Source organism: Protopterus annectens, chromosome 1.part0 (assembly GCF_019279795.1).
Source record: "Protopterus annectens isolate FY-2018-M chromosome 1.part0, PAN1.0, whole genome shotgun sequence".
NCBI classification, from domain to species: domain Eukaryota; kingdom Metazoa; phylum Chordata; order Ceratodontiformes; family Protopteridae; genus Protopterus; species Protopterus annectens.
Window position 1 is genome coordinate 545,562,267 of NC_056725.1, and position 14,504 is coordinate 545,576,770.

Sequence of the window (14,504 nt, forward strand, 5' to 3'; positions counted from 1 at the left end):
TTTTTCTTAGTTTTTAAGATATATAGGCTTTGCATTGTATCAAGATGAAGAAAGCTGGACAAAAGCTTTCAAGGTTAATGTAATGTGATTTTTAGTCTTCTGTGGTGGGGTATAAAAGCTAACTGATTTTATTATATGTAGAGTTAAGGTAATAATTTATTTCTTGTCCACTTGCACTTAAAAGGGTGAATGGACTTTTTTTAAACAAATATGCTTGAAAGATGAGATAAAATGACAAAAGGCATGACAAATGCTGAGTTTTCTGTATCTGAATTGTTCATTAGCATGTTTTTTCTATTAGCAAATGGTGTCAGTGAGATGAATGAAGTCTATAGTTGGAGGCAGCTGGCCAGGAAAACTCTGTGTATTGTGTTCTAAGTGAAATATGCAATGGTTCCTGCAAAGTTGTTTGCTGTTTTTTTCATTGTCAATAAACTTTCTGCAGGTCCAAGCAGTTAATCGTGAGAGTTCGGAGTACTCTTTGCTAAGAGAACTGAAAGGTTTAATGGTGCAGTGGCAAGCAGTTCAGTGAAAAAAGTAATCCAGAAATTGTAGGCAGTGAATCTGAAATAGTAGCTTCCCCGGCAGGCTTAATACTGTAGTGCATTTAATAGTACAGTGCGTAGTTTAATTTCATTTAAAGGCAGCTAGTTTATTTTTTTCTTGGGGCTAAAAGTTAATGTCTGAAAATATTCACGCCGTTTTTCACATCTGGGTGAGGAATAGAAATAAGTAAGATAAGTATAAGTACCGACAGCAGTAAGGGAGGGGGGGGGGGCTAAGGCTTAAAGATGCACTTTAGCAAGGGAAACCTTACTTATAGACAAAAAAGAAAGAGTATTAAATTATTTTAAGAAATGTATGGTGCAAATAGCAATGTTGCCTGAGGCACATTTGGATAGAAATTCCCTTGTGAATTTGACAAGGAAAGGATTTCAGGTTGGCTAGTCAGCAGAATATTTGGTACAAAGGAAAAGAAGAGTAATAGTACTAAGTGCTAGAGGGAGTTAATAGTGATAGAAGAGCAGTTAGTAATGGTAGGTTTGTGGTAGTAAGGGGCTGTTGGCAAGGAATGAGTATTATACTGGCATGTATTCCAACAAAAGATGCTGTTATGGAACTTAACATTTTGGAAGAAATAAGCTTTCAGAATGGAATATTACTTATAGATTACTGAAGCTTGATTTGTAATTTTGTGGGTGTGTTAGGTGGACCAAGAAGGGATAATATAAGAAAATATTTAGTGTTGAATTCAGTAGTATTAACTCAGAAAAATGTGTTTATTGTTCCCCAAAGGTACAGTAACTGGGCTAGTCTGAATAGAAATTCTATTTCACAGGAGCATGTGTATTTAATTGAAAGCTATAGTACAGATTCAGAACTATTTCTGATTATTCACAAATAACAGTTTGAATAAAAATACATGGTAATTAAATAAAAATGAGACACTGACATTTTCTTATGTACCAGTTAAAAAGAGAGGAATTTAAGGAATGAGTAGTCAGAATTATTTTAGAGTTATTAGGGAAGATAGAAATTTCTTCAGTAGTGATAGCTACTGAATGGGCCAAAATGAAAATGGAGTTTATAAATAGGTTAGAAATAAGTAAAGAGATGTGGTTAGTCAGTAATGGTAACTGTTTAGAGGGGCTGACAGTTTGCTAAATTATGTATCGCAGAATGCAGGGAAACTCAGAACAAAAGGAGCAACTGCAGAATGCTAAAGAGAAAATAAGGGAGTATTTGGGTAATATGCATGAGTTTAAAAATGTTACATAACTATTTTTTGATAACTCCAGAGCACAAAAACTTTTATCACAATGACTCGGGCAAAAGAATGTAGAAAGGGTTGTCGACAAACTTAGGAATCCTATAACAAGAAAAATAACCAGAGATCCTATAGAGGTATTAGAATTATTTTGGAAATTATATGTGCTTATGTCTTAAGTAATAATTTAATAAAGGTGTTTAAAAAAAGTCCTTACCCACCCCCATTTTCTTGTTTTCACTTAGTTTCTTCTTAAAATCTTTCATTAGTCTTACAAATATTAATGACAAGAGCAAGAAATTATACTTTACAGACTACATACATCCAGTTTAAATCATTCCACAATCTTCCAGTCATTTTTCCCTTCTTTCCTCCACTACTTAGACAGACAGTTCTCATGTCCAAACTGCATCTTATGGAATTATCCCTGTACAGTTCACTACTTACAGATTTTACTGGCATGCTGCTTTATTTTTTTTTTTTTATTTTATTTTTACATTTGTTGACCGGGAAAATCCGACTGGATACATGTCCATTTTCAGCGGAGGCCCGGGGAGAAAAGCTCCACAGCGACAATAGTTACATACTTATAAATTCCACATTGACATTAGTTTACATACTAATAAACAGAGAAAATGTTCCCACATTGACATTAGTTTACATACTTATAAACAGAGAAAATGTTACAAGTTTTGATAGTTAATACATAGGTATTAAGAGACAAGAGATCAGAGAAACTCCTGATCTATATTAAGACTAATACATAGGTACGATGAGGTAATATAATTGATAAATATATAGGACTATTATGTAGGTACAGTAGGAATGTGTAATTGAAGAACTCACAAAGAACAATTTATCATCTCAATTGCCCAGCACTGGTCTTTGGTTTAAATCCAGGGGTGTTCCTTGTTGGCTCCTGTGCTTTTTTTTCTATCACTTAACCATTTTCCTTTGGTTTTATTGGCAGGTTTTGTCTGTGGGCTGTGCTATTGTCAGAGGAACCATTAGCAGAATCCCTTTCAGCTTCCTGACTCACTTTTTGCTGGATAAACTTTATATCCTCCCCTCCTGATCTGTATCTAAGAATATCTTTGCTCCTTCTGAAAAAAAAAAGTATTCTGAAAACAGCTGGAATATAGCGTCTTGAATTTCACTGGTAAACTTGCTTTTCTTCTGCCTGAAATACAGTGAGTAATCATTTTCATGAACACGAAGGGGTCCCCAATTAAATACGGCCTTTACCCTTCCACAGTTATCTCAAGATTAGCTCCTTCTGCTTGATATGACTACATCTTTACTACTCTAGGTCTTGGCATCATAGGCACAATTTGCCCTTTCTATTAGCAAACTCTGCTGAGGAATACTAGTCCAGTTGCTTATTTGTACATTCATAAAATGAATGCAGTTGGTTTCTTCCATTTTCTCTTGCACAACAGAAAAATTTCAGTTTTTTTTTGAGTGCTGTATGCTCTTGTACTATTTTTTGAAATGGTTCACTTAGCAAATAGAAGATAGCTGCCAGTTTTCATGACTTTCATTGTGTTGTCTTATTCTCCAAAGATGTGTGCTTAAAAAAGCTTGTCTATAGTTTAAACCAGTGATATTACTGTAGACATCCAGACATGCAGGAACAGGGGAGATTATCTAAATATGTGATCATTATACTTCTGCATTCCCCACTCCAATAACTTGAGATCACAGCATTATATTAAATTTAACTTGCTTCTTTCCAACCTTGATCCCTCACAATTTAGCTTTGAACGCAGTTGCCTTTTCCTTTCAGTGGAACGAGACACTAATATACACTGTTTTTCTTCCTTTTTACCTAAACATTATTTTCTAAACGAAATAGTATCATGCCTTTTTGATTTTGATATTGTCCTTCTCCCCTGATAACCTTATTTTTCACTATTAATGAGCCATACGTGTCTTCCACTGGGTCCCCTTCACATGGTCGACGACATTTTAGAAAGACGAAGACCATATGGCCGAGACCATATGATCGACTTTTGAAATGTCGACCATGCGGAACGGGCATCTCCGTACAGTGCAGAATGGAAAGATTTCCATCTTCCACACTATAATGCGATCTCTGAGTTGGTATAGTTAAGTTTCGGTGGGGGGGGCCTGCCCCCCTGCTAGCAATGTTTAGGTTACTGTTTGTTGTGTTTTTTTTTTTTTTTACATCATCGACATTTCAAAAGTCGATGATATGGTCTTGGCCATATGGTGTTTGGCTTTGTGAAATGTCAACCATGTAAAGTAGCTCCCTTCCCCTGTACCCATTATATCTAAACAAGTAATTGCTGACAAAACAGGAATACAAATGTCTACATTCCAGCTTCAAAAACTCTGAACATGTCAGCATGGATGTTAGAAATGTTCTTGAGAATGCTGCTTTTCTCCCAAATATTAAATATGTTAAAAAAATTATAAAGGCTTAATACGAGACATTTTGCTTACAGAAATGGAATCTCTTCCATGTTCTGTGATACAAGTGTTGGGTCCTTTACGTTACCCCATGTAAGGATTTGTAGAGTCTTTAAACTACATATTTGAATTACTCTTATGCTTTTGTTAAAGCACTTGTTTTTGTAGTCTGTACCTGTCTATCAGCTATCCTACAGACATCTCACTTTTCTAGTAAGACTTTCTTTAAGGGGGTCTTTTCCTTAAGATATCCAACAAGGCGCCTCTGCATACCTTGGAATTTGAACTTGTTTTAAATGATCTCTCAACTTTCTTTTGAACTAGCAGATTTAAATTCTCTCTCTTGGAAGTTGATTAATCATTGTGGTTGTACTTCTGGCAGAAGACTTTGAGTTCCATGCCCTTGTGTGCAGTCATCCTTATTTGATATTAAAAACAGACCTATCATATATGCCATCGGTAGTTTACAGGCTACCAAAGTGATGTTAAGCAATAATGACTGAGAACACTGTTTTCATCTGTTGGATGTTTGTAGTCTGCTTTTCTGCTGTACAAAGTCTAATTATTTCTGAAAGACTTGTCCGCTTTTTGTCCCTCTTAAGAAAGAGTGAGAGGGCCAGCCAGTTGTCAGACTCTCTCTAAATGTATGGCATTAAGAGCTTTGTCTATTGTCGTGATAAATACTTTAAGCATATTCAAGACATTGAGACTGCTTATTCAGTTAGGGTAGCAGATACATCAGCACTGTTATTTAACAAGGGTGCCTATGGAGTACTTTTTAAAAATTACAGTATGGACTTCTCACATTCGCAAAATGTAGAAGTGCTCTGCACACTCCAAGGGTAGGACAGTTTTTGACATGACTTTGCTTCACGGTGTTTCTATAAAGGACAATTTTTTGGCATGCTTTTGCTTCAGGGGATTTTATAACTGTCCTTCCTTGGGTAACACTTAACAGACTACCCAAATTATAATTCACTGTTTCACTGGTCCTTCCCAGAAAAGGTAGCAAACTTGTATGAAAGCATAGTTACCATAACAGATATTTTTGAGGGTTGTTCACTATAAAGAAATTGCTACTACCCCTTTTCCTTCCTGCTGAGAAAATTCAGTCATTTTTGTCTTCCTTGTGGTACTTCAGTTTAGTTTGTCTTTTTTATCTGTTAATGTTACATCTAGCTTACTGCAATCAGAAGTCCCTCAGAAGGCTTTTAATGAATTCAACGAACAAAGGAAAGCTCATAGCAGTGCTGACTTTACATGGTAGACTTGTGCACTACCCGCTTGCGGAGCACATCATGTGTGTAGTACAAGTCTTCATAAGAACCAAGGTACAGAGGTGAAATATCTGTGAAGAATGAACACAGAGAAGGTGGGTAAAACCTAAATGTTATGATTTACTGTTAAAGTAACCACTTCTCAAAGATGGTGTGATTTTTGTGCTATCAATCTCCTTTACTTTTGTTCTCTGAATTGCTGTCCATCTGTGATAAACCCTTATCAGTCTTTGAAACAATCTGGTGTACTGTTGGACTTGCCCATATTTTATATCAAATGTAGTGTCAGAACATTTATCTTTGTTCATTCATCCTTCTGTTTTCTTTACAGGGTAGAATTAGAGAGGAAACAATCCCTTATCCTTTTATTGCAGTTTCATCTAAGAGGGTGCATGAGTTCAAGAAGGCAGGCTAGTTATGGTCTCCCACTACAGGTAACAAAGGTCTTGTTGAAGATGAGAAAACTTTCAGATGGATTAACTGCATTTTTTAGTATCAGGTAGCTAGAAATTGTTCTGGAAAATGTTATTGACAAAAGCTACACCTCCATCAGACGTATAGCTGGTTTCAGTGCTTACTTCAAGAATTTATTTTTTGGTGGACTTCTTTGTTGTAGTTTCATGTCAGAATTTCACCAAGCATTATTGATTAGACTATGATTTATGAAGTCAGACCTGCTTTGGCACCTTCCTCTAACAGGACTCTGTCTCCTGAACCTATATCTTTTGCTCTTTCTTTAACTCTTTTCTCCCAGAGCATTTTAGTTTTCTTTTCTTACTGTTCTTCACATCCATTACTGGTGAAGTCATATTTAACAGGTATGTGCTCATCATATCAGCTGATGTACAGTATGAAAAGGCCATCTGCAATGGAAGGCTTTTATAGTCATATGGTTCCCTTGAGTCTGGACAGCCTCTTCATCTAGCATCTTGGCTTGATTTTTCTATATGTCAGGCATTCAGAAGAATAGTTAAAGTGGGGCAGAGGGGGGGGGTACCGCCCCCAGATGCAAGTTGTTAGGGGGCGCAATTAGCAGAGCCATTATTGGTCCTCATGCAGACGAGAGGGGAGGACTCATAAGATCTGGTGCTCCTCCATAGAAGAAAAGAGTAGAGTGCCAGATCAGAGAATGGACTATTTTTGTTTTCTCTGCATGTAGAGTGTGAAGGCATGACATGGACTTGGTGCTCTTCTTTAGGAGAGAAGAGAATGTACCTTTTTTGTTTGCACCTTAACTTAGAGGCACCGGGTGTCAGATGAGCCAGCTATGGTTCTGAGGCAAGTGTTTCATTTTTTGTTTTTTGTCCGTCTCTTTCAGGTTGTTGTTACTGCATTTACATGCATACTTTTGGCTGACCATAATGGTTAGTCATTGTAATTTTAGAGTATTGAATAACTTTCTCTATATATAAAACATCATAATAACATAGATATCTGTATGAAATCAGTAGATACTTTTATGAGAGATTGGAAGTACTGACTGTTATTGATATCCTTCAAGTCTCTAGATGAGCAATGTTCCTGTGCTTGAGCTGCTAAACTATAGATTCACCTTAGTTGTTACAAATCTGTTCACTTACCCTAGATCTTAATTTTATGAAAACATCTGTGTTTTTGTAGTCAGATGACATTGGAGTATTACCTTAAGGTTTTATATCCCTGGCATTATTTCACAGGTGATAGTTTAAAGTAATGCTCCTAAACCTAACACATCCCCGATACAGTTGGTTATGTTTTTTCATTAAAACTTCATACTAATTGTTTGTTTTGTTTTTTTTCTTTTCTTTTATGTTAGGCAGTAGAAGAACTGTTCAACTTGATGCAGCTTTTCGTAGCTCAGAGGCCAGATATGAAAGAGGAGGAATTAGAAGACATAAAGCAGTTTAAGAAGACTACCATTAATTGCTACTTGCGCTGTCTGGATGGACGCTCTTGCTGGACGACTTTAATTAGGTACTAATGATCCTTTCATTTATTTATCAGGAAAGAGCAACTTCGTTGTGCAGGTCCCATTTTTGGTAGTGGCCGAGGGAGATAAGCACCAAAAAGTATAACAGAACATATATAGGTTTTCCTTGTAGCTGCTACATAAAAATAATAGCATATGAAGTTGAATGCATAGATAATAATTGCAGTTGTGAAAATATATACAGATTTGATAAAAACAGTATTCATAGTTATGGCAGTAAATCATCATTCCGCGGTTGCTTAGAAAACCAAGTGAAATTTAGTTGGAATAAGAAAATATGACAACATAAATAAAAGCTGTTGAAAGCTGAAAAATAATATTATACCTAGAGAGCTATGTAGCAAAATTTCCTATCAAGTTACACAGCATTAGTTGGGAGATATTAACAGGACATGCAAGCTAGGCAACCTCTCACAACAGTAGAGTATTTTAAATTGTGACTGTAGAACTGAGAAAGTGATATATTCGATATTGGTTGACTTAGTAGACTAACCAAGAGACGAGGAGCGTAGCTAGATGTTGATTACTAAATTTCTTCATTTTGCTTTGAAGGCTTGGTGACATTTTAGCTGCCCAAGTATAGATGGAATACTTTTCCAGAGTTTGACAACATAGCTATAATATAGAGCATCACCACAATAATATTGTGATTTTAGAGTACATGTAAAGTGTTTTTCTTTGCATCTGAGTCGTTTGGGGAGCGCATACCACTGAATGAGTGAACTTAAGAAAGGGTATTTATTTGATCAGTAGAGAGTTTTGCGCAGTTTTTAACTGGTTGAAATTAAAGGGGATTCCATTCAGTGTAGTGTTCAGATAGCTGTGCAGTGGTTGGAGTTTTTGGGGAGACTGGCAGTAAATTTTGCAGTTTTATAATTGGGTTATTTAAGCTTGGCTATTTGATTTGAATATAGGTTTGTGAAAATGGAGGAAATGCAGCAGGTTTTGTAGTAAGTAGAAAAATGCTGTAGCCAGATAATCATGTTTAGTAAGATAGAGCCTTGCACTGTACAGGAGTCCTAGTTTTTTTATGTTTTTTTGTGGCATTCTGAATGTTAATGTCGAATTTAAAACATTCATCTGTAGTAACTCCTAGTAGTTTGGTACTGATTAGCAACTTTATTTGGATGTTTTGCAAGGAAGTGACGGTGAAGGTACTGTTACAGTTAGAAAGGGAGTTAAGCAATACCTCTCAACCTGTAATCTTACTAAATCAGGACAAAGCCAAAATAATGGGGCAAATGCCCAAAATCAGATACAAATTTTAAATATAAACTTGGAAAGTTGTTAAAATGAAAAGTAAGCAGCATGCATTTTATGAGGAATATGAAGTCTGAAACCCAGATAGATGTTATTATTTAGTGACATCAATTTTCACTGAGCTGCCAGAAAACCACGTATTTTAAGAGGAGTAGACCAACAGTCCGAGGCCAAATTCTGGACATTCTGTGAAGATCTGGGCAGTTAAGAAGTATGGACTTCGGAGTTAAAAGCATTCAATTTTTTTCTTTAAGGTTTAAATAGTACTTGAGGTTTGTCTGGCTAGTTTTCAGTGGAGTTGTAGAATTGTTGTGCAGTGGCTTGCAATTCTGACATAGTTGGTGCAGAATAGATAAGGGTGGAGTCATCCGCATATTGAATAAGGGTTACCTGACCTGATATGGACCATAGTTAGTTGATAAATGAAGAGTAGAAATTCAAAAATGAACTCTGGGAATGTCTGTGGTTTGTGATAGTTGGAGATGATGACAGTTTACTATTTTTTATGGTGAGCTGTATTACCTAGATAGCTGTTAAACCACTTAATGCTACAGTCTGAGACATCAGCCAGTGCGTTTAGCAGCTTATGATGTGAAACTGTGTCACATGCCTTGAAAAGGTCTAAGAATATTTTAGAGACCAGTTATTCTTCATTTCTTCTTTGAGTAAAAGTGTTTAGGAATGTGAGTAAAATGATATCAGTACAGTGTATGGATGGAAGCCATGATGTCTGGTTGAAAATTGGTTATTTTCTATGAGGTGTTATGTGTATGGTTTATGATAGGTAGAGATGAAAGTTTACCGTTCTTTCAATGACCTCTAGTGCCCAGATAGCTGTTAAACCATTTAATGGTATGGGCGGACCATGATATGTGGGTGAAAAATCATTGTCTATGAAGTAATGTAGATATTGGATATGGATACTTCCTTTTAGGATCTTTGACAGAGGTAGCTGAATGGCAGTTGTCCTGAATTTGGATGGATCTGTTGCTCGTCGCCACCTCTCTGGAGTGACAGAATAAAAAAGTTCATATCCAAATGGAGGGGACATATGATTCTACAGTAGCCCAATTAATGAGAATTGATACAAGATATGCAGTTGATTCGGCAGCTATTTTGAAGTATTCTGCAAGTAGGGAGTCATCTTCTAGGGCTGTAGGTTTTAATTGGAGAAGGATCTTTTTTGTTGTTAAAGTACAGTTTATATAAAAAGTGTGCAACACCCCTGTTAAAATGCCAGGTTTTTGTGATATAAAAAATGAGACCATAATAAATAATTTAAAAACTTTTCCCACCTTTAATGTGATCTATAACCTGTACAGTTCAGTTGAAAAACAAATCTGTTAGTGGAAAAATATAAAAAATAAAAAACATACAGTAAGCTGGTTGCATAAGTGTGCACACCCTTAAACTAATACTTTGCTGAAGCACCTTTTAATTACAACATTCAGTCTTCTTGGGTACACACCTACCGTCAGTTGAAGTGAAAAACTCTGATTAACCCCAAATAAAGTTCAGCTGTCCTAGTAGGATTTTCCTGACATTTACTCAGTTGCCTGCTACAGCAAAAGGCATGGTTCACAGAGGGCTTACAAAGCATCAAAGAGATCTCATTGTTGAAAGGAATCAGTCCAGGAGAAGGGTACAAAAAAATTCCACAGCATTGGATATACCATGGAAGACAGTCATCAAAAAGTGGAGAAAATATGGGACAACAGTGACGTTGCAAAGAACTGGACATTCCTCCAAAATTGATGAAAAGACAAGATGAAAACTGGTCAGGGAGGCTACCAAGAGACCTACAGCAACACTGAAGGAGCTGCAGGAATTTGTGGCAAGTACTGGTTGTGTACTACATGTGACAACAATCTCCTGTATTCTCCATATGTCTGGACTAAGGGGTAGGGTTGCAAAACGGAAGCCTCCTCTTACACAGAAAAACATCCAAGCCCGGCTAAAATTTGCAAAACAGTACATCAAGTCTCCCAAAAGCATGTGGGAAAATGTGTTGTGGTCTGATGAGACCAAGGCTGAACCTTTTGGCCGCAATTCCAACAGGTATATTTGGCACAAAAACAACACTTTGCATGACCAAAAGAACATAATCCCCACGGTGAAGCATGGTGGTGGCAGTATCATGCTTTGGGATTGCTTTTCTTCAGCTGGAACTGGGGCTTGAATTATGAACAGTTCCAAATACCACTCTCTTTTGGCCCAAAGACTTCAGGCATCTGTTAGAAAGCTGAAGAGGAATTTCACCTTTCAACACAACAGTGACTCCAAGCATACATCCAAATCAACAAAAGAATGGCTTCATCAGAAGAAAATTAAAGTTTTGGAATGGCCCAGCCAGAGCCTAGACCTAAATCCAATAGAAAATCTGTGGGGTGACCTGAAAAGGGCTGTGCACAAGAGATGCCCTTGCAATCTGACAGATTTGGAGCGCTTTTGCAAGGAAGAGTGGGCAAATATTGCCAAGTCAAGATGTGCCATGCTGATAGACTCCTACCCAAGAAGACTGAATGTGTAATTAAATCAAAAGGTGCTTCAATAAAGTATTAGTTTAAGGGTGTGCACACTTATGCAACCATCTTATTGTACGTTTTTTATTTTTCATATTTTCCTCCCAACAGATTATTTTGGTTTTCAATTGAATTGTACAGGTTAAAGGTCACATTAAAGGTGGGAAAAGTTTTGAAATAATTTATTGTGGTCTCATTTTTTTATATTACAAAAAACTGGCATTCTGAAAGGGGTGTGTATACTTTTTATATCCACTGTAGATACAGGTTGATGTATATTTAGCATGTGAACAAAGCATTACCACATAATGTGCATGTTACCAACAATGATTTTAATGAGAGCCATTAGAATTGTTGATTTGAGTCTTATAATGTCACTTACCAACCTCCTTCACATTACTAAGAAAGTTGTATTTGGTGCATTTTTGAAAAACTGTCATCAGCTTTTGCCTGCTTAAAAGATCTCGTAATAACACTGTCAAAAAAGTGTCGTACATCTTGACACTTAGTTTTGTGTTAGTTGTAGTCAGTGTAGTTCATGATATTTCAAGAAAGGCTAGACCAAGTCAAACATTCCAGCCCCCTTAGAGTAAACTGGCCAGTTCCAGACCCAGTGCTGAGTGTCTTGTGGGCTTTTACTGTACAGATGGCTCCCCATCAAAATGTTAGCTCTCGTAATGTTGAGTGGTGACAGACTGGAAAAGAAAAGGTCAGAAACTCAGGAGAAGAGTGAATCCTGAACATTGCTGCTCTACTTTAAACTTCTTTTTTGCAGGATGATAAGATAGTCCTGCCCCCACCCACACCCAGCTTATATATACCAACTCTGTGATTGCCATTCCTTGGAGAAAAGGAATATCCTGAGAAATGTACAGCTCAGACTTAGTATATACAAGTCCATTTTTTCAGCTCTTTAGTTTCTGTGTTTCGTGACTCTCTGTAGTAGGTTCTCACATTTCATATGGTTGATTACCTGGTTAGACTTTTTACTGAAACCCCAGTTACAGTTTTCTTTTCTGCCCTAGGCTTTCAAGCCCATGAGTGGTTCAGCTCAAACACTTAAAGGTGTGTGCAGGCCTGCTTTCAGATATCTGTAGCTGTTTTCATCCTGGAAGCAAGAGCCTTACCGAATTACATTTAGTCTACTACTTATCTTTGAGTATTACTGTGTACGTGTCACAAAGTACAGATATTCTTACCTTTTTATTCTCTCTCTGACGTCTCGGCAGTAATGCCTTCAAGGAGGATAAACACTAAGAAATACAATCACTCTTTATAACACACAATTAAACAATTAAAATATAAATTGAGATTAATTAACACTTCAATTAAAGTAAAACTCTCTAAGTTCAGCATTCATTCCTTTTGGATCCAAAGTAACAAATTTCAATATATACAGAGCCTCTTTATATAAATGTCTATTTTTAATACAAGAATCTTTAAAAACCTGTTCGTTTTTCTCAAAAATAGTTCCTTGTAAACCCATTGAAGATCCCTGGTCACTGGTCTGTGGTTTTCGCTATTTTTTCTTCTCTTGTGATTTTTTATTCTTACCTTTCTAGTCTTGATCTAGGTATCATATTTGAATGACCAGAATACGGAATAGCTCTAGGTTGATCCATATGAGCCAGAAAACATGAAAAAAGAATCCCATAAAAGTTATAATATTTTATAATTTACGGTTTATTTTTACGCTGTGATTTTGTATTGAAGTGATCCACTAAAGGGTTTTTCTTGAGTAGGCCTTTTGCTTTGTCTTTTATATGTACCACACTTCCCAGAAGGTGTTGCAGTATGCCAAAGATGTCATTCTCACTTTTCTCCTTATTCAAAAAGATGTAGACTTATTCTATATCAGTTCATCTTACAGATTATTTAATACAGATACAAATTTCTATGTGCATATTTTCCAATTTTCATTGTTTGTCAGACCATTTTTTTACCAGTAGTTTTTATAATTTTAATGCAAATTATTTTCTAGTCATAGTCATTATAAATGTATGTAGCTGTTACTTATTTCATTTTCCCCTAGAAATCATCAGCAGCTGTGGGGTCACATATTCTCCAAGGCTTCATTACAGAAATCTCCAACACGTTTAACTGTACTATACTACAACTACTGAAGACCTGCCTAAGTATAGTTTGAAGGACTATGAACATAGCACAAAAAGGGGGGTTGGGGTGGGTTTTGCCAGGAATAGAAGTGTGGTGCTGGAGGCTTATATTTTAAAAACTTAATTCATGTCAGGGTAAGACGTCTGACTTATGCTAATGGTAGAGGAAGTAACTTTGAAATCTAAGTCTCCTATTCTCACGTGAGAGTTATGGTAGAAGAAACAGAAATGACTGATGCAGGTTAAATAAAATGTAACAGAGAAAGAAAAGACATATAACCACATCTGTTTCATTTAATCATCCTGGGCTAACTGAAGTCGTCACCTGAAAGGTTTTTCACCAGTGAAGGGTAAGATACCTTTAGCTGTTCTGTCTACTAAGTCTCAAAACAACCTTTCCATCTAACTTCTCTACTAATCCTTTCAGCTTTTTCTTGAAGCCCCAGAGTGTTTGCCTTCAACATTAAAAAAAAAACATAAGATGAATAATATCAAGGACGAAGTAGAACAAGGTGGTTAACTGTTTTACATAGGTTGAACAGATGTCAGAAAATACCACTTGGGCTTTTTCCCTTAAACTTAAGAGTCAGAATATAAAAGGACACCAACAGCATCCTGCAGTTTCCGTTGTGATTATTAGATGCCATGAATCTTTCCAGCAGGCAGATGTGTTCTTTTAGAACTGTCTTAATTTGGGTGGATCAGCACCAAGCATTGCCCCAGTCAATCTGTTCACAAGTCACTCTGTTCTATTGTAAGAGTCTATATGACTTTGGCCTCCATTATTATTATTATGTGTTCATGGTTTGAGTGCATACATCAGATATTTCTGCCCTTGATGACCTTTCAGATGATGTGACTGTGGCTCAGCTGTAAGCTGGTCAAGCAGACATTTAAAGCAGCTTAGCTCATAATTGTAGAAACCCTCAAGTTTATGAGATTTGACCTTCATGATTGCTCATCACCGTGTGTGAACCAGCTGGTTTGATAGCATTGAAGTTTGCTTATTGGAGCATGCTTTTCCCAGTGGCCCTCCACCATTCAGGATCTTGGAGTTGCAGACCCTCCTGTAGGACACCATATAGGGTTTTTGCATGCGTCAGGGGTTTAAGCCCAAGTCAGCGTAATTTGTTTTTCCAAAAAGAGTTTGTCAATTGTCTT

General features: G+C 36.6%; 1 protein-coding gene across 1 annotated transcript in view; it reads left to right on the forward strand.

Moving 5' to 3' along the window:
- The window catches only part of USP34 (ubiquitin specific peptidase 34), a gene marked incomplete in the record, with an annotated part of 5,849,982 nt that overhangs the window by 5,411,912 nt on the left and 423,566 nt on the right, over positions 1-14,504 (forward strand). The window contains 1 exon segment of the mRNA XM_044061224.1: positions 7,274-7,431. Within this exon segment, the coding sequence (XP_043917159.1) occupies positions 7,274-7,431 (158 nt within the window).